The sequence below is a fragment of the Ambystoma mexicanum genome, chromosome 2p (assembly GCF_040938575.1).
Source record: "Ambystoma mexicanum isolate Mex_15411 chromosome 2p, UKY_AmexF1_1, whole genome shotgun sequence".
Lineage (NCBI taxonomy): Eukaryota > Metazoa > Chordata > Amphibia > Caudata > Ambystomatidae > Ambystoma > Ambystoma mexicanum.
This window is the reverse complement of record NC_090923.1, coordinates 1,143,247,738-1,143,266,867: the sequence shown is the minus strand read 5'-3', so window position 1 is coordinate 1,143,266,867 and position 19,130 is coordinate 1,143,247,738. Positions and strand designations below refer to the sequence as shown.

Sequence of the window (19,130 nt, the reverse complement as noted above, 5' to 3'; positions counted from 1 at the left end):
ATTGGGAGCGCTAAAACCTTATTTTCCAAGTTACTTCCCTTCCTGATCCATTCCTGGTTTTTGGTAGCCAGCATTCTACTTTAATCTAATGACTATGCTTTCCAGAATGCCTGGCTCACTGCCTCACCTCCTCCCTTGCAGGAAAAGGTTGGGTGGAGGATAGGCAACACCTGTGGCTGCAGGTGCAGCAGGCGGCACACCTGAGGGGTGTGCTCGTTAAGCAGCTTTAAAAGCCTCAGTTTACTTCAGTCCAGCGCTGGTCATTGTTGCAGTGTTCCTGTTGTGACTGGTCCCTTGTTCCTGGTTCCTAGCTTTTGTGCCTAGTTCCTGTTTCTTGTTCCTCTGCCCTGGATTTCGGATTTATGTGCTTAATTGATTTCTGCTTTCTGGATTTCCCTTTCTGTCTTCTCTGTCTGCAGGCAGCCTTTCTCTGTGCTTTACCCTTTGATGCTGCCCAATTTGCCTGTGTTCTCTGTTTCTTTGAAGCTGTCCTTTGCTACTGAAAAACTTGATGCATTAGTCTTTCCCTTTATAGATTTAGCTTCCTGTCTTTTCTCCTTGGATGGGTGGGAAAGGTTTCCTTTTGTGATTTCATTTTTCCCTGCTCCTGATCCTTACTTTCTATTGGGATCCATTCCATGTTTTCCATTGCACTTCTGCATTTATTTCCCATTGATTATTAGGTGTGGGGTGCTGTTGTAACTAGTCCCAGTGTGAATGCCCTTTGTTTTCTTCACTATTCTATAATCACTATTCCTACTTGCCCCTTGACTAGGGTCTTATGTATTTAGTTTTCCTCCACCCATTGCTGTTATAGCCTTCAGGGTCCCTGTTTGATCATCTGGGTTTGTGGGTTTACTGACATTCAAGTGGTCTTTCCGGTCCTCATGAGTACTGTTTCTAAGTTCCTTATTCAGTATCATCCAGAGTGTCAGCTCACAGATCCTGTCCTTGCTTGCCCTCTACGTGGGCTTAGCGCTGTCAGTATCTGTAATAGCATAGTGGGTAAGGAGTTTGCCGACTTTCCTTTCAGTCATAAGGAGGTTCTAAGTGCTTACCCCACATCCCTTTTCGTATATTGGTATTATTGTTTCATTCTATTTGCACTCCTGGGTTTTAGTATACACGAGTCTTGGGTAGCGTATGCACGTTGTTAGATTCAAAGTTGTTCACTGTGTGATTCCGTGCACATTTCCCTTGCCATATTCATTGCCTTCTTCCTTTCTTAACAACTACACAGGTTGGTAGTGTGGATGAGCAGCCAAGCTTATCTCAAGAGGGATCAATGTGAGCAGTAGGGCAGTTACACAGAGATTCACAGTGACAGGTATTCAAATAAACACTGATACTCAAGGTTTCTTGCTAAAACCATTATACATTTATTTACCAGTCAGTTAACCAAGCCTCCTTCAGAAGGGAGCAATATAATAACAAAACTGAAATACATTTCAAATTACACACTCTTAGGTTTCTCAGAATCAACAAATGCCCATTGGGGATGGCACACAGACACTTCCTACACCCTCAGGGGACTTAAATAACTAGGACACTGTGGACATTAATATATCACTGTTGCATTCATAGGAGCTTCTGAGAGTGTCAAAAGAAATGGTTATTTAGAACAAACAAGAGATCACAAATATTCTTAAGCAGGCAAATACTTTTGGACCACTCAATGAAGAGTAAGTAGCCCCTTCCTGAAAGGACAGGTGCAACACAATGTCAGAGGAGAGAAGAATCATCCAGTGAACCAAGCTAAGCCAATGTCTTTGATAAAAATATCTATGTGAGCTGAAGCACTTCTTGCAGGTAAGTAAAAGGTCTTTGCACAATGTTTTAGAAGTATTTGAAGAAAAAGAAGAATCAATGTAGGGCCACAAACTGTTAGGTTTGCGAGAGTAGAAGATGCAAACAACTCTACAACAAGAGGTAAGTTCTCTTAGACTGTACAGTACCTTTAAGTAGAAGAAAAATGCAGCAGATGACTCCTGTTCCTGTGCAGCTCTGCAGATCCTGTTGTTCCTGGGCCTCAGTCGTGGGGACAAGAGGAAGGACTTCTGGGGACTCCTGCACTGCAACGGGACGGTCACCGACAGCAACCGGCAATCTTCAAACACGTGACACTTTGGTGTTTCAGCTCCTCGCATCTACCGCAAATAGCAACGCTGCGGTTCCTGGCTGTCGAGATGGGCTTTCCTTGCATCTGGGGTCCAGCACTCTGTTGAGGTGGCTCAGGCTCGGTCAGTCCTGCTTCCTGGGAGACCAGAGGATCTTCCTGGAGTTCTTGGCCAGCTTAAAAGCAACGCACATGATCTGGTGTTCCTCTCCCTGGCTATTCGGTTCCAGCAGCGACTGCAGTGGAAATTTAACCAGCTTCGAGAGGATGTCCAGGTGGCTTACTTTGGAGTTGATTGGTCCCACCAATTTAAGGGGAGACGTCCTTACAGGGCTTCTCTAGTCGATGCAAATTCAGAGCTTCTGCACAGCAGCAGGGCTTCACCTGGCAAACCAATGGTCCAGGAGTTGCAGCAGGCGCCTCTTCCAAGTTCTTCTTTGAATTTCTTCGTCCAGTGGTCGACTCTGCCTTCCAAGCCAAAAAGCCTCATCGTTTATGCAGGTTTCTCCCATTCATTCCAGCCTAGCTGTCAATCACCCAGCAGGTGGCTGTCCTTGCCGGACATCCCGCGAGCCAATCACCTAAGAGTGCATTCCTGTCTCCTAGGAGACTAAGCACAGGGAGTTTCCGGCACTTCCCTCACATCCTGCCCCCGCTAGACACACTGGAGCCAGAGGCGGGTTTCACTCGTGAAGCCCGCCAAAGACTAAACGAACAAAGGGACCAAATCTGGTTTGGCGTGTAGAGTAAATCTCAAGAAGGACCTAAATAACAAGAAATGGCGAAAAAAGAAGACCGGGGCCATTTTGACAAAAATGGCAGCCATGGGTGCTTCACTGAGCTGGGAACGCAGCCTGCGGTGAAAACACATCACGGTAGTAAAAGGTAAACCAATGCCACCATTTTTGGTAGCCCTCTCCCCCAACCCCAAATGGAGGGGGGGTGTACCTCACGCAGCCGTTTGTAGGAGGCCCAGGGAGGCCTGCGTGAGGTGCCCCCGCCACCCATTTGGGGTGAGGGGGGAGAGGACCACCAAAAATTGTGGAACAGGCCCCCCAGTCGGTCAGGCAGTAAGGTTTGGGCACCCTGGGGCCAGATTGGCACACCAAGGGGAGTTGGGTTACCAAAGAAACAAAGTGAAAATGGTGGACTGCATTTTAGGGGGGGCTGTGGTACACCCTAAACTGGCGTGGAATTTTCTAATGGGAAGGGGTGATGACCCCACCCCCCCCACCCACAATGGAGTGGGGGCCATGTCATGCAGCCCTCCCTGGGGGCAGATATCTGCTCCTAGGAAGGGACACCTGAGCCCAGGAAGGAGTGCAGGACAGCCCCACCCCCTTATCTGCCCTCTGATAGGGCTACATGAGATGTGCCGGCCCGCCAATTGGGGTGGGGGTGGAGAGGTGCACCCCCTTCACATTACAAAATTCCCCAGTGGTGTAGGGTGCCCCTCAGCCCCCCCTAAAGTGCAGCCTGCCATATTAATTTTTTTTCTTTTTTTACCTAACTTGCCTTGGCACAGAGGGGCACATTGGTGTGCCAATCTGGCCCCGGGTGCCCAAACCTTACTGCCCCACCCACTGGGGGGCCATCTCCCCCCTCACCCCAAATGGGTGGCGGGGGCACCTCATGCAGGCCTCCCTGGGGCAGATATCTGCCTGTAGGAAGGGGCAAACACGTTTGCAGTGGCGGGGGGGTAAGGTTCAGTAGACCACCAGGGATGGCTTGCAAAGGGGTGGGGGATGCTTGAAAAGTATTGATTTGTTTTTGCTGGTGTGACCGTAGGTAACAGATGTTTTTTGTTTTGTTTACATCTTTTTCTACACGAGCGCTGCAACGTTGTGTGTACTGTTTTCTATTATTCTATGGTTAGGGCCCACTGTCAGTGGGGTGGTGAGACTGGGGCTGGATTGTTGGTGGTGTGGGTGGGAATGGGCCGTCTGGGCAGATATGTTGGTGGGCTGGGACACAATTGCAGGGGCAGGCCACAAATTGCCCCCCCATGCCAGCAGAACATTGGTGTTTCCCTGGGAGCGGATCCCTCCCATGTGGGTTGTCGGTCTGCAAGCCCAGGCTCCACCTCTGGCTGTGCTACATTACAGATGTCCCCTCTGGGGAGGAATGGGGATCCTGCCGGGGCTCCCTGGAGCTGCTGCTGTGCTTAGGGGACGGTACACCCACATGGTACATGGATGTCCAAGGCCAGGGACATCACCTCCAACCATCCTGGAGTTGCGGCTGGGCTGCATTACAGCTTTTCGCTTCGGGGAGGTATTGGCACACTGCCGGGACTCCCTGGTGGGGAGAAGCTCTAATGCAGGGCAGCCAGTGCTCCAGCAAAGTCGGTGGTAATATCTCTTGCCTTGGGCACCCTTCTCCCATGTGGGTCTTTGCCGGGGGTTCTGGGTAATAAATTCTGGACCGATTTGCATAAGTCAGACCTCTGTGGATTCCCACGGGTGTCCTCTTTTGGGAAATGCATGGGGTTCCCCGTTTTCCTTGCTGGCTTCGACACCCTAGGCCCAAATCTGTAGGTTGCCCACATGAACAAAATGTGCTGTGCCGAAAGGCTTGGTATTACCAGTTGGTTACACTTTTCCTTTTGTGCCCCAGGTAGGTGCACCCACACATGTGAGGTAACGTTTTCGTCGGGACACGTGTGGGGACGCGGCAAGGTAGGCCATGTGTTGTTGGCGGTGTGTTTCGGTGGGTGAACCAAGTGAAATGTGCGGAAAATAGTTTTTTTTGCCACATTTCGGACTTTGCCAGGGTTTCTGGGTAATAAATTCTGTGCCGATTTGCGCAAATCAGACCTCTGCAGATTTCCACGGGTGTCCTCTTTTCGGAAATGCATGGGGTTCCCCGTTTTCCTTGGTGGCTTGGTTCATATCTGTATGGTGGGCCCGTCTGGAAAAATCGTGAAATTCAGCTGTCTGAAAAGACTTGGGGTTGGGGGCGTTTTCGGCTTTCCCCTTGGCTCCCAGGTAGGTGCACCCACACATGTGAGGTACCGTTTTCATCGGGACACCTGTGGGAACGCGGGAAGGTATGACATTTGTTGTGTTTGTGTGGTTTTCATAATGTTTCGACCTATTTGCTGGTGTCCTTTGTCACACAGCCCTTTCATTTCCCAAATGTGCCCTCATTTAGTCGCTTTTGGCACCATAAACCTTTGTAACCTGCACAAGTCACCTACCCTTGAAAAGGTCTGCCTGTGCTCTTTCAAAAAATGTATGCTTGCCGTTCCTCACGAGTTTGGTTTTCCTGATTTACACATGCTAAGTACGTCTGTTCAGGCCGTAAGCATAAAACTCCTGTGTACCATGGCTCAGTGTTTGGCTTGTGGTATTGCTTGTTTTGTGAAACACTACATAAAATGTGTGCTTTCCTAACTGCAAGAGTCGGGGGAATGTAGCGGAGCATTGTTTTTCTCAAAATTCATAGAAGCCATTGCCGTACCAAGCCAGCCATGTCCACCATATACCTTTTTTCTCGGTGATTAGCACACACCAGCTTATGTGGAGTGCTAAGGGGATACCTAGTATCCCCCTTCTCTCTGCTCCTGTGACTTTTTAGTTATAAAGAAAACTCCATAGTTATGGCTGGTGGCACTATTGTGCTATTTTGTTTTACAGCGGACTGTATTTACAGTCTTGGTTGTGCACAATAGGATCACCTATGTTCTAACATGGTGGCTCCTTTCTTTTTTTCCATTTCTAGCATGGTTGTTTTTTGTTAGCCCTTTTTGCTGGCGGAAACCCCTGGGTGTCCCCCGCCTACGCTCCAGTGTGTCTAGGCAAGCAGGAAGTGGGGAGGGAGTTACTCCCCTGCCCTTTGTCTACCAGAGTGCCTGAATGGAACTAGTTCCCACTGGGTGGCTGGCTGTCCTGACTTGACAGCCACCCTCCCCTTTCTGTAAAATGCTGAGAGAGTTTGCAGAGGAGTGTGTGAGAAATGTGAAGGCATCATGAAGCAAGACACAGACAACAGATTCAAAATAAAATGGTTTATTAAATTAAATGAACGAAACTAAGGACAGTCTGAGTCAAAGACTTTTAAATTGAACTCTGTCTGTGTCCAAAACCTATCCTTGCCCTCACAACTATAGCTAAACAATGTATAGGGATGTCAATAACAACAGAAATTGTGAACAACACAAAGCTCTGAGCTTCTTCCAGCTCCTAGCTTCCTTTTCAGCTCCCCTTCCCCAAGCTCAAGAAAATTCCACAAAAGTCTTGAGATTACCTTTCCCAAGTTCAAATGTTTCCACAAATCCTTGGTTCCCTTCCCCAAGGTTAAGGAAACACAGTTCTACACAATCCTCTGGGTTCACTTCTCCAAAGTCCAGGCAACACAGTTCCCAAGAAAAGGGTCTGCAGGGCTCCATCCTCAAGACAGTATTTGCAGTTCAACAAGCCTCAGGGTTCCCTTCCCCAAGTCTCCAACGTATCCACTCATTCTTGGTTTCAGTCTTTCAAGATTCATCATCATTCCAGGTCAACTTGACACTCCTTCTGTATTACATGAACAGTTCACTTAAACTGATCCTTCTTGCTTTGTTTCACAATGTCTATGGTGTTCACAATGGACGGTTCCCTGGTCTAGGCGCAGTTGTCAGACCGCACAGTCCACCCAATCACAGGTCGCGCAACCAGGAACCCTAGGCTCTTCAGCCAACACAGGTTCTTCTTTATGTGCCCCTGTGTACAGATTAAAATTCACTTAGCTTCACCTTGTCGGCCTTGTGGCTTTATGTGCAGGTTCTCTTTCTTGGCTTTTCCTAGTTAGCCTCTTGGCTTTGCCACAAGATATCACACACCCTCTGCAAGTCTTGGACCTTGCTGCATTGTATTCATTAATAAAGTTCACTTTGTGGTGGTCTCATTCATTCATTCACCATCTTTCTGGCGTGCTCTTTCATGCTTGCACCTTTATTTCGTAGTTTTGCTTTAAATGGGCAGTTTCCCCTTTAACTTTCATCACCTATTCAATATTGTGCTTAGCCTTTCGGACTTTGCAAACAACGTTTTCTGACATTCTCTTTGCTCATAAATGCTTAATTGACAAAGGATACAAAGACTCAGTTTTCCTAGTTCTGGAAAATCTCACACGCGACTTGTCTTTCATTTGTCGTGTGGAAATAAATGCTTGCGCAATAGTCTGCTACTTAGTTTCAGCTCTCGTGTTGGTTCAGGCAATGGGAATCACTTTAACCATACTGCAGTGTTGCTTTTTAGCTTTCGCATGCATATCGGTCCAAGGTTTCAGGCTCAGAGAAACTCACTGGCCTCTTTGAAGTGTCAGGGTTGCACAGCGAACCTCGATGCGCACTGCTGCTGCATCTGGCTTCCCACCAGGGCTGCAGACTGCCCCTGTTAGGCAGAAACCTGTGCAGTTCCCTCTGGGACCACTGCAAAAGATTTAGGACTACAGGTGTTTGGCAGTAAACTCACTTGGTAGCAGTCTGTACCACACAGATTCACTTGGTAGCTGTGGCTGAGCAGTCAGACTTCCCTCAAGAAGAGTTAGGCAGTATACAGAGTATTCACAATAGGTCAAGAGCACACAATAGAACAAGTAAACACTGACCAGGGCTTGGTGTAAAAGAGATATAATTATTTATTTAAAACCACATCTAATAAAACACACAGGCACTAATATTAAGCAGTTAAAAAACACGGTCACTAAAAGATATACACTCCCTTAAAAGAATATTAGACAAGTCTTAAGTAAAGCCCCACTTATTTTCAGACAGAGGTGAGCGCTTAACGCAGATGGCACTCTAATAGTTTGTTTTAAAAGGAAGAGAAAAGCAGAGTATAAATTGGAACAGATCCCAACATTTTCACAAGAAAACAACAAGCGAGGAAGGCAGAGTCAAACCGTGAAGTTAGAGTTTCAGAAGAACGAACTGTGTCCAAGGTCACACGGTTGAAAAGTGCACAAAAGTCTCGAAAAGGTTCAGAAAGAGTTGGACCAAAAGAAAGGGACCAGTTAGATGGTCAAGGCGGCCAGCCCAGTCCAGAAGGCCAAGGGATTAATATTACCTTGTAGCAATCTTTAGAAAGGGAGGCCTGGCGGACACGGTACCTTAAAGTGGTGAGAATACTCCAGCGGGGGCAGTTGTTCCTGGCAGCGGATGCAAGTCGGTGCTTCGTCCGGGGGAAGAGAGGATCTCATTGTGGAGGAAGACAGGAGTCCGTTGCACTGCCAGGGAAGAAACCAGCCGCGGAGTTTCTCAGGTACAAGGAGCGGTCCGTTGATTCGCGGTTCAGTGGTGAGTGGCTATCCGGCCGCCGGGGTGCTTGGCACGGGCAGTTCGACCACAAACCGGGCTGGGGTGCGAAGAAAGAAAGGTAAACTGGTTGTGCCCACCAGTCAGGGGAAGAAGCCTCTCCAGCTGGGAGATCTTTTCTGTCGTCGGGAAGTGGTGAGTAGGTTCTGCAGGGCTCCACCGGTGGTGTCTTCGTGGTAGGTCGGCTCAGCTTCTCCCTCGTCGGATTCTCAGATCCTGTGGCGACTTCTGAAGTTTCAGTCCCCAAAGCCCTGCTTTTATGCAGCATACCCCCATTCACTCAGCCTAGCTGTCAATCAAACATGCTAAGTGGTGAGCCGGCCGGCTCACCACTTGGGCCAATCACACAAGAGTGCGACTTGAGTTACCAAGGTAACTCAGTCCAGGGTGCCTAAACCCCCTCCCACACCCCCTGTGGTACCCAGACAGAGTGGCACCACTTTTGGAGGCTTCTGTGGAGAAGCCCGCCAAAAAGTGGAACAAAGGGCTCGACTTGGGTTGGAGTCACAGAAGAGAACACAAACGCCATTTTAGAATCGAGTCTTGGCAAAAAATACCAACCAGAGAGTTAATATTAATTAAATAAACCGGCGGTATGCTCGAGGCTATGAGAATTAAATAATTAAAGTTGGTAGCCTCGAACAATGGGAAAATCCCATAGGAATATATTTGCGGTCGAAGATAAAAAGTAGTATCCACTGCCACCAGCCAAAACTCGATCAGGGGGGACGGAGACGTGCCCCCTCGACTAACAGACCCCGGGGCAATCGAATTGCCCCAACCAGTACGTCCACAATATGATGGTTTGTACTGGTTTCTGTTAATAATTTGGGACTAGTAAAGCCAATGGTGACTTTACATGCCCTGGGAGACAGTAGTCAGTCCCAGGGTATGGAGTCTATGGTGGGGTGTCACTAAGACACCCCTGTGTTACTGCACGGAGGGTGCTGTGTAAAACACATAGGAAAAACACATGAGACCCTATGGAGTAAAGGACCCCATAGCCCATAAAACACATTACCAATCACAGGAATACCATTAATCATGTCCAAGAGTGGGAGAAAAAGAGTCTCACTCTTGGCAGGAGGAAAAAACAAACTCCAGAAATCCAGCAAAGCTGTTGGGGGACTCACTAGGTTAGGAAATTCAGCCTAAAGAGAGAATTCTCCCTAACAGCCCCTTATTATAATTGTTCTTTTATAACGCACTTAATAACAGCGAGTAGTTTCTAAGCACAGGATCAGGATTCTAACCAGTGTTGCGCTGCGTTGTCTTGCTTCCAAGACAACATTGCGTCGCAACCGACAAGCAACTTTCGTCACGGTTTCACTCTTCACTGCTTTCCGTTGTGTAATCTTTGCTACACGGAGTACTAGCATCTTCACTACTCACGGGGGGTAGGATTAAAACATCCAAGAATCCTCATTCCCGGCACGCTCTGCTCCAGATGGCTCACTCGGTCTGCCACAGCCACCGCTGCACCACATGATAGGTTCTCCTGCTCTTTTCAGCCCGATCTCGGTCCCAGCCTTCCTTCTGCTCTCACACAGGACTCCCTCCCTGGTGTGCAACCCCACCTCTTTTACTCCCTAGGAGTATTAAGGTTCCACAGGTGTGGGCCAGTAAGTCTAATTGCCTCACCTTTAGGCAAACAATTTGTGGGACATGCCTGACTTCCCCAATGGCACTCCTACACAGTCTTCTTCTTTGTCTCAGTACCAGAGTGTTGAAACATCTATTGGCGTTCACTACTCGTAGACGCCTCTTCCTCGGCCTAGTACTGTAATAGGTCAAATGGGGAAAAATTAGGGGGTATGTCTAACAGTAGCCCATAAAGATCCTCACTGCCAGGAACAGTCTTGCAAGGGGGCATCTTTAGCACAGCATCCTAATTATCTGTCTTTTGCTGAGCTTTGGGGCTTGACCAAGGTGGGGAGGTGCAGCAGCTGCCGTGGTATCGTCCTTGGTTCCAAGAACAAAGTAGCGCCAGAGAGATCGACACAGCCGGTGAGTTGGGGAGACCGATGCAAGACCGGTCTGTGTTGAAGTCAACGTTGCAAGCGGCAACATTGTATAACGAGCGCAGGAACAAACACTGTAAAATGCGTTTGATGAAAGACGTCAGTAAAGCTAAACTAGTAATGAATGTTTGAGCTTCAGAAGGAAAGATACAATACCATTGACAGAGTTGTCTGGCACCACAAAGGTGCTCAATCGAAGGTCTCTGTAAGGTATCCTACCAAGAAGTGGCAGAGATTGATGCGACCATTGTGTGAGTGAATCAAAGTGGTCCTGCAAAGGTTTAAGCGAAACCCATCGCACATTCGAAAGTCTTCAATTTTGATATTAAGAGGAAAATGCAGAAAGTAAAAGTATATGGTCTGAGCCCGAATGAGGGAGATCCATGATCCAAGCCTGAACGACGGAGACCAAGAGTAAACACTGTGGTAAGAAGGGGTCCAAGCCCAAAGGCGGGAGACCCATGATGAACATTGAAAGCGAGAACTTGTGCATCTGGAAATCCTGAGAAGAATCGAACTCTGATATTCGTTGGTTTACGACAGGCCTTCTGCATTAAGAGTCTGTTAATGGAAAAGAGGCTTTGGCAGAAGGCCCCGAGACATGTGTTTTGAAATGTTTCCTCGTGGCCAAGAAGCCAGAGTGTGTGAATCTCAACGTGCCGCCTTGTCCCGTGCTGAAAACATGGGAAAGGGAAGCCAACTGCTCAACTATCCGGACTTGTTATTTCTTGAACACTTTACTTTTTGCATACACAACTGTCCCACACCCTTTTGTATTTAGAAGTAAGGATTGGCAATAAGTTTATTAGTATAGGGCCTTTTATTATGACAAAGACTCCACTAGGACTATGTTGTTATTATTTGATGGTCGTAGCTTCCTAGGTTTATATAGGCATTCTACCAACCCATTGAAGTTTAATAAACAGCCTTGAACTGTGATCACTTGTGTCTGTCTTCACTGTATGATACCATGCCTTCCTTACAGGAGCCACAGCAACGTAGGGTTTGTGAACACAGGACCAACTCAGAGCCTGCAGGTGAAATCTGCTCTTCTTTCGCTCCGGCATCCCATCTGTGGTCACACTTCCTCATGAACTGCTAGCCTTGTGCTCTGCTTCTTCTGTTACTGCTGCCGACCTTCCAGCTTCTCTCTATTGCTCCTTCCAGCCGCAGCCTTTTATGCCTCTGAGGTGTGTTAACTGGCTTAAAGTGCTGGCCCTTGGGGTTAACTGCCTGACCCAGCCACAGGCTTCTAGGCCTACCTGCCTGTCCTTTGGCTCTTCAGCCCTCTTCTTCGTCACATCCATGAAGGATTCTAGGACATGCAGTTATTATTAGGTACATTTGGTTTTCCTACTTCATCATTGTTAACAAGGATTTGACTTCCATTGTTGAAGGAGGAATTGTGGGGTTTCATCTTTCTAATGACAGATGGGACATAAAGGGCCCCATTTTCATCCTTCCTCTTGGTGTATCTTTGAATATTGAGGAGGAAAATTTTGGGATAACAAAGAATTGTTCTGAGGATGTGATAGATTTAAACTTTGTAATCCTAGGATTTATTATCTCAGGCTTAACCATAGGCTATACTCTCTCATATAATAGTCTTATGAGTATCTGAGGAAAATACCATGTCTCATCCTGCAAAAATATCCCCACTACTTTGGCCCTTGTCCTCACCCAGGTGATCCTCCTGCAGTAGACCACCCCCAGGATTGGGATCAGGAAGCGTCTGCCCTCTCCTGCCCACCTGGAAGGAGACTCTGGGCAGGGTTTTGGTGGGGGATCCACATGATTCTCCACACTTAGGAACAAATCAGCCCTACAAACAAGTGGCTTATAAGTCACTTTTGCTCCCTAAAAAAGACAAATACCGCTGAAATAATAAAATGGGCCGTAAAAATAACCTTAAAAAAATAGGAGACAAACGACACATAGGATCCAGAGCCCTGCTTAGATCCACATGGCTGCCTAGATTGTTTTTCAATCTTTTTATTCGTTATCAGACATCATCCTCCAGATCAATGGATGGAATTATCATCATTCTGACAATCAAAATTATATAAAAATAAGAAAATTAAGCAAGTATAAACATAAGCAGCAGCATGCCAAATTCCTCAGGTATACATACATCAAGACAAATATATGTGGGTTTCTCCCTGTAGCATTAAATATTACTCCCAATAGTACCATCAACTCCATCCTTTGAACCAATGCGACACATTGGCATCAATGTCAATACCCTTTCACCTATATACAGATACAAATAGTAGTTACACTTCTCACATCAAACAATACGATGTATTCAAGGAGGTTTGTCATCTGATGGGCAAAATAATGCTAGTAAAAGGGCATTCCAATCCTCCATATACACGGCTGCCTAGATATGTTCCAATCAGTGGAACCATTGCCGCACTGCCACAGGACGGCACTCTACTACAATTGAAACTGCCTGATTTCAAGAGGAACATTAATGAAAACAAACATTTTAATTTGCTTGAATTACTGGTTGAAAAGAAGTATGGATTACCAAAAGGGTTTGAGTTAAAATATATTTTACTCACCTAAAATATACTGGGATTGACATGTTCACTCCTGTGACGAATCGTGGGATTCAGTCACTTCTCCCAAGGGGGAGCCTTACCCTGTGAGGCTAGGGAGGTGAGCATGCAATGCAACAATCCCCCTACGGGTGGCGGTAAGCGGGACCTCACAAGGAAAGACAACTCCCTTCGGGATAAGGATTTCCTTTGCAATGACGAACTCCCTTTTCACTATCCTCAAAAGCCCAGTACAACTCTATCTGTTGACAGGCAACTAGACTCCTCTTACATAGCCTATTGTAATGTAAGTGCAGAAGGTAAGTACCTACCCGGTACTGTGAAGAGTAAGAACATAGGAGTGTTAAAGAATACCTGTCTGTTAACCACTGAGACGAAGAAACCACAAGGAGCTATGACGAATATAGCTCCAAGAGAAAGAAAGGACTATCCTGAGAAAATGGGGAAACCCTAGCGTTGCGTAATAAAAGTGGGAGGAGAAAAAGAGAACGTCAGAACGAGACCGGGGAATTACAAACCAGCTGGAGAAAGGAGGCTGGTGACTCAGAGAAAATGCTGCTTTGCCTGGCTGCTGGCAACGTGCGAGAGGAGGTACACGAAGTGGGAGACAAACTGGAGGCAGTCTGTCAGTCTGTCGCACGCTTGTAATTCACTGGAGGGGCATCCAAGAGTTGAATAGGCTGATACGCGTCCCAGTGAATGGAAAAACTCTAAGAAGAGTAAGAGTCAAACAGGGACCCAACCTACTTATCGCAGTGAAGAGATAAATAACAAGAGTAGAGAATTGTTTTGAGAATACCCTTGTTCATCCTACAGAAGAAACCAGTATTGTGAGAATAACACATTCACAGACCTAGTGTAACTATCATATTGTAGGGCCAGGGACCCTCCAGAATTATGCTGGTTATTGGGTACAGCACACAGATCTCAAGGCAAGAACCAGTGACCAAGAGAAAATACCTGGGAGACACAGGGTGAAGTTCATTCCAGTACCAAAGAAACACAAGGGAAGAATTTGAGGAACCAAGGGCACAATACAAAAAGGCCTGGAAAAGCCCCTTAAAAGAAATAAATGACTTGGTGCGAGAAATAGCAAAAGGCTATCTGAAGATGCTTTGTTGAAGCAGACTTTGCTGAAAAGCAACACAGGAGAAGAGAGTCATTCTTCTGGAGTTTAGTTGTGTAGTATTATTGGTCGGGTCAGCCCAGGTTAGCTTTGGACGGAGGATGGATTTTTGTTATGGACTTCACCATTGACGATAAATACCCTAGTTTAGTTGTGTTAGGTGGGGAAACCGGGAGAATAGGGAAAGCTAGGCATTTTCTTTATTATTTTCAAATAAACCGTGTTTGAGAATGGCACATGTTAGTCTGTCTCCTACTTCTGACCTACCACACTCCCTAAAAATCATTTTACTCCCAACTTCGAAAAATAGGGTGTAAAATACTCCTACTTTCAAATCGTATCTGGAGCTCTAGGAACAATGTCTGACTGATGGACTGGGGACCCTGGTAGAGTCAACCCCGAGATACACCACACTATTCCCCACTCGACTCAGAAAAAGACTGCTAACACCCAGTCGAGAACACAGACAGCCGACGGAGGAAACTCTCACAGAAAAACACGGTACCTTGTGTAGCTAGACCCTGATGGACTTAAAGTCTCTCAGGTGGTACACACAATATTTGCATTTCTTTGAAGCATGTGATAAGAGCTCATCATGGAAAAAGTAAACTACAAAAGGTATGAACAGTCAGAACTAAACAAGGGCCTCTTGCATGAGGGCTAGGATGGGATGTTTTGTGTCACACTAACCCCATGTGCACTTATTCTTTCCTATGTGCACTGATGGATCCATCCTTAGTTTAAAAAATAAAGGAAAAGAAAAAAGTTCTTCCCAAGCATAGGTAATTAATGCTTCGAGAGGCTCTCAATAGAAGGACTGCTTCGAAGTTAGTGTGAGTTTCTGCATGACACCACTTACCCATCCACGCCCTGCAGGTCCTCCGTTAGGATATGGTCTCTAGCATGGTTGGCACGGGTAGTCTCTATAACAGAAAGATTGTTTGTGAAAATTATGGACACTGACCACACAGGACCATCCAGAAGTGTTCCACCTGGGTACACATCAACCTCCTAGATGCAGATCTGACCACCCCGACTATCCTCAACAAGACTAATCAGCACTGTCTAAGACAAAAGGCTCTCTTTTGACCACTGTGCTCATACATGACCACCAAGAGTCACTCTGATCACTTGTAAACACACACACACAGACAATATGGGACAATTTAGGGCCACCCACACTATACAGCACCAGTTGATCACCAGAGGTACCGAGAGATCTGATAGCAACTGGACCATGCAGACTACCAAATACCACACAGACTACAAGGACCAGCTAGAATCACTTGAATACCCAGGCCCAGGCCATCCAGTAGTACCCAGACCACTAATATTCACCCAGACTACACAGGGCCACTGTGAACACACACATCCTCCCAGGACCAGCTGGAGACACCAAGACTACATAGGAACAGCTAGGACCCATTAGGACCACCTGCAGCCGCTTTCACCATACAGGACCTGTAACGACCATCACCAAGGACCCCTATAAATGTACAGAACCAATGGGACCACCTGGGACAACTATGTCCAACTCTCATGCCTGCTGCAGCGTCCGCCCCCTTGTTCTGCTGGCAAGCCCACGCTGAAGGGTTTTCAACAGAGATGCTTTGCTCATAGATCGGCAGGCAAGCCGTTCTATTTACGCTGGCGTCTGTATGACAGATTGCCTTGGAAACGGCGTTTACAGCAGGAACGCCGTGCAGGATATACACGTCATCACGTTCCGGTTGTCACGTGATGTTAGAGCAAACGTATTTAGATTCAACACCTGGTGGCGTTCGCTGCTTCTGATTGTTTTCCGTTCTGAAGCTGCGGATACTATCCTGCTACAAGTATCCAGTTATTATTGAAGTCTCCTGCTTTTCAGCAATTAGTGCTCTCCGAGCGGGCAGGTAATTACATCTGAAACCTCCTTCCTGATGCTCGCTTGACTTCCTATTCCTACCAGAGGATTCTCTTGCCGCGACCCCTCGCGGTCGCTTCCCAAGATGCCATATTAACTAGTGCTGGGTTGTTTCCTGCGTCTATCTGGCTGAGGAATTACTGTGCTGTTAACTGCTTCCCATTACTGACAATACGCTTCCTGCACAGATTATCAACTTCGTCAGACCCAGTTACTTTCCTTCATCAAGCATGGAGTACAGGCATTAGTGAACTGAACTATTGTTTCTACACGTGTTTCAGCTTCCTCATTTGTTTTTTGTCACGTATGTGCACTGGACTTTATGGACGCTTCCCAGGGGTGAACCAACCCGATTCTATTGCGGCCCTCGTTCCGTTCGGGTGCTAGCTGCCTTATTAACCCCCCTCCCCTGGTCATTGTTGCCCTTTGGACTTCCTGGATTCAAGACTCTCCTGAAATCACTAGTTGTCCTCCTTTCTGCATTTAAGACACTAACAGGTTAGTTCATCCTTCCTTTGTTGGGGTAGTTTTATATCATTCATTGAGGACAGATAATGAATAGAGTTTTCTTTTCGTATATAGCTTGGCATTGTTGTTGTTGTGCTCCTTGCCCTTTCCATTGATTTCGCCGCTCTAGCTGTGGATGTCATAGTAGCAAGAGGGGTTAATCAATTGGTCTATTATCAAACTAAAGTAAAGACCTTCCATCGGCCAAGAAGACGACTTGCAGCCTTTATTGAGCAAACGTCTAATAGTCCAGCCAAGACAACTGAGACAATTGGCCAAGCAACAACCTGTATCCTTTTATAGTCCAGGTGAGTGTTACTGTATCCTCATTGCAGTAGATCATTAGCGTGACAGAATCAGAAGCCTAAACATGGAAGGCACAGACCCTTTGGCAATCTTAACACAGCTGATTGTTGATTTAAGAAACGACATGGTCACTGCACAGGATGCCTTATGTTACTGCATCAATGTTCTACAGGATGCGTGCGTTCTCCTTCTCAGGGGACTGCACCCCCTGCAGCCACTGCTTCTGGGTCGGGTTTTCCGTGATCCCACCAGGAGACAGTGCAGGTGGTAATGCCCACACAGTTCCCTCTTGCGCCACCTGAGAGGTTCACAGGCGACCCCAAAGCATATAGGACATTTGTCATCCATTGTCGCCTTCATTTCCTTTGCCACCCAAATTTGTTCCCTGATTTGACCACCAAAGCAGCTTTTGTGCTTTCACATTTGGAAGTGTGGGGGGGGGGGTGGGGTGGAACAGCCGCGGGCTGGGCTAACACTTTATTGAAATTTAACAGTCCTCTGCTCTACGACTGTGATGCCCTTCTATCTGCCATGAGTAAGGTGTTTGACATGTGTTATGCAACACAAGATACGTATCTAGAACTACTGAGTCTGCAGCAAGGTAACCAGACCTTATTGGATTACTTAGCCAAGTTTAATCAGCTAACCGCTTAAACCAGCTGGCCTGAGGATAAGAAATCAGCTGTGTTCTACAAAGGATTATCTGAGGAGCTAAAAGACCCTCTGGCCACGGTGCCGGTGGTACCCTCGGGGTTCACTGAGTTACTGGATATGGTTCTTCAGATCGATGCCTGTAGATCCGCCAGAAAGGGCAAGAAAAAAGCCCAACATGCAACCCTTCATGCGGTCGGACACCCCTGTTGCTCCGTCAAATGAGCCTGAACAAATGCAAATCGGGGCGATCCGTGGCCCTTATTTGCAGCAGAAAGGGAGAACCGCCGGAAGAACAATTTATGCATGTATTGCGGTTCTGCTGACCATCTATTGGTTTCTTGCCCTAAAAAACAGCAAGCGCTCGGGAAATGGCAAAGCTCAGCAATAGCAGGGGTCCCTGTGCCGGGTCCTAACCTGGACTCCCGTTTCGCCTCTACGGCTTCGCCTGTTGCTGTCTCAGTAGACTTGCACTTCGCCGGGGCCTGTGTTCATTCCACGGCAATGGTTGATTCTGAGGCGACTAACAACTATATCAATATCAGTTTTGGCAAGGCTAACGCCATACCCACGGTTGCGAAGGAGACATCCGAATCCGTTAACACTGTCGATTGTTCAGCATTGACTTCTGGTATGGTCACGCAAGAAACCATCCCCATTCGGATGGTCCTGTCCGATGGACATACAGAGGAGGTGGTCTTTGACGTGATTGTGGCTCCTCATTACAAGTTAATACTGGGCTTAGCGTGGCTGACATTACACAATACATCCATAGATTGGGTTACTCGTCAACTACAGTATCCTTCGGCATACCGCAATGACCATTGTTTCCAAACCCAAGAAGTGACCGGAACATCTCCTTGTGTGACATATGACTGCCCTATTGAACTAATGCCCGAATCCAAGGTACCAACGGGATGGGTGTATTCATTGACAGGTCAGGAAGATGAGGTCCTAAAAGACTACTTCGACAAGGTATTGAAGACAGGGTTTATACGTCCCTCTCAATCACCTGCATTCTTCGTTCCCAAGAAGGAAGGGGGTTTTAAGGCCCTGTATAGACTACAGAGCACTTAATGCTATAACCATAAAAAACCAATACCCATTACCCTTGATTTCGGTTCTCCTGGACCAATTTGTGGTCATCTGTTTGGATAATATCCTGATTTATTCATCATCATATCAGCAACACGTTTCTCATGTGTCCAGAGTACTACAGAGGTTACGAGAAAATCAGTTGTTTGTGAAAGCTGAAAAGCGTGTTTTCCATACTGAAGAGGTTGAGTTCTTGGGATATATTACAAGTCATGGAGTGCGGATGAGTCGCTCTAAAGTCAAGGCCATTCTGGACTGGCCCATACCTGTCAACGCCAAGGCATTGCAGTCCTTTTTTGGGGTTTGCAAATTTTTACCGTCGTTTCATTTGGTCTTTTTCTCTGACGGTAGCACGCCTTACGACCTTGACTAGTTCCAAGGTATCATTTTGTTGGAATAGCGCTGCTCAGGTCACTTTCGACTCGTTGAACGAGGCTTTCACTATGGCTCCTGTCCTTCAGCACCCGGATCCTGAACTGCCATTCATGGTGGAAGCGGACGCTTCCAGTATAGCAATCGGCGCTATCCTTTCCCAGGAATGTC

General features: G+C 47.0%; 1 protein-coding gene across 3 annotated transcripts in view; it reads right to left on the bottom strand.

Annotated features, from left to right (window-relative positions):
* The window catches only part of LOC138567235 (ceramide kinase-like), a 276,517-nt gene that overhangs the window by 124,746 nt on the left and 132,641 nt on the right, over nucleotides 1-19,130 (bottom strand). For all 3 annotated transcript variants that reach the window (XM_069645230.1, XM_069645232.1, XM_069645231.1), the window contains one exon: nucleotides 14,982-15,045. In XM_069645230.1, coding sequence (XP_069501331.1) covers nucleotides 14,982-15,045 — 64 coding nt within the window. The remainder of the gene's footprint in view (nucleotides 1-14,981; nucleotides 15,046-19,130) is intronic.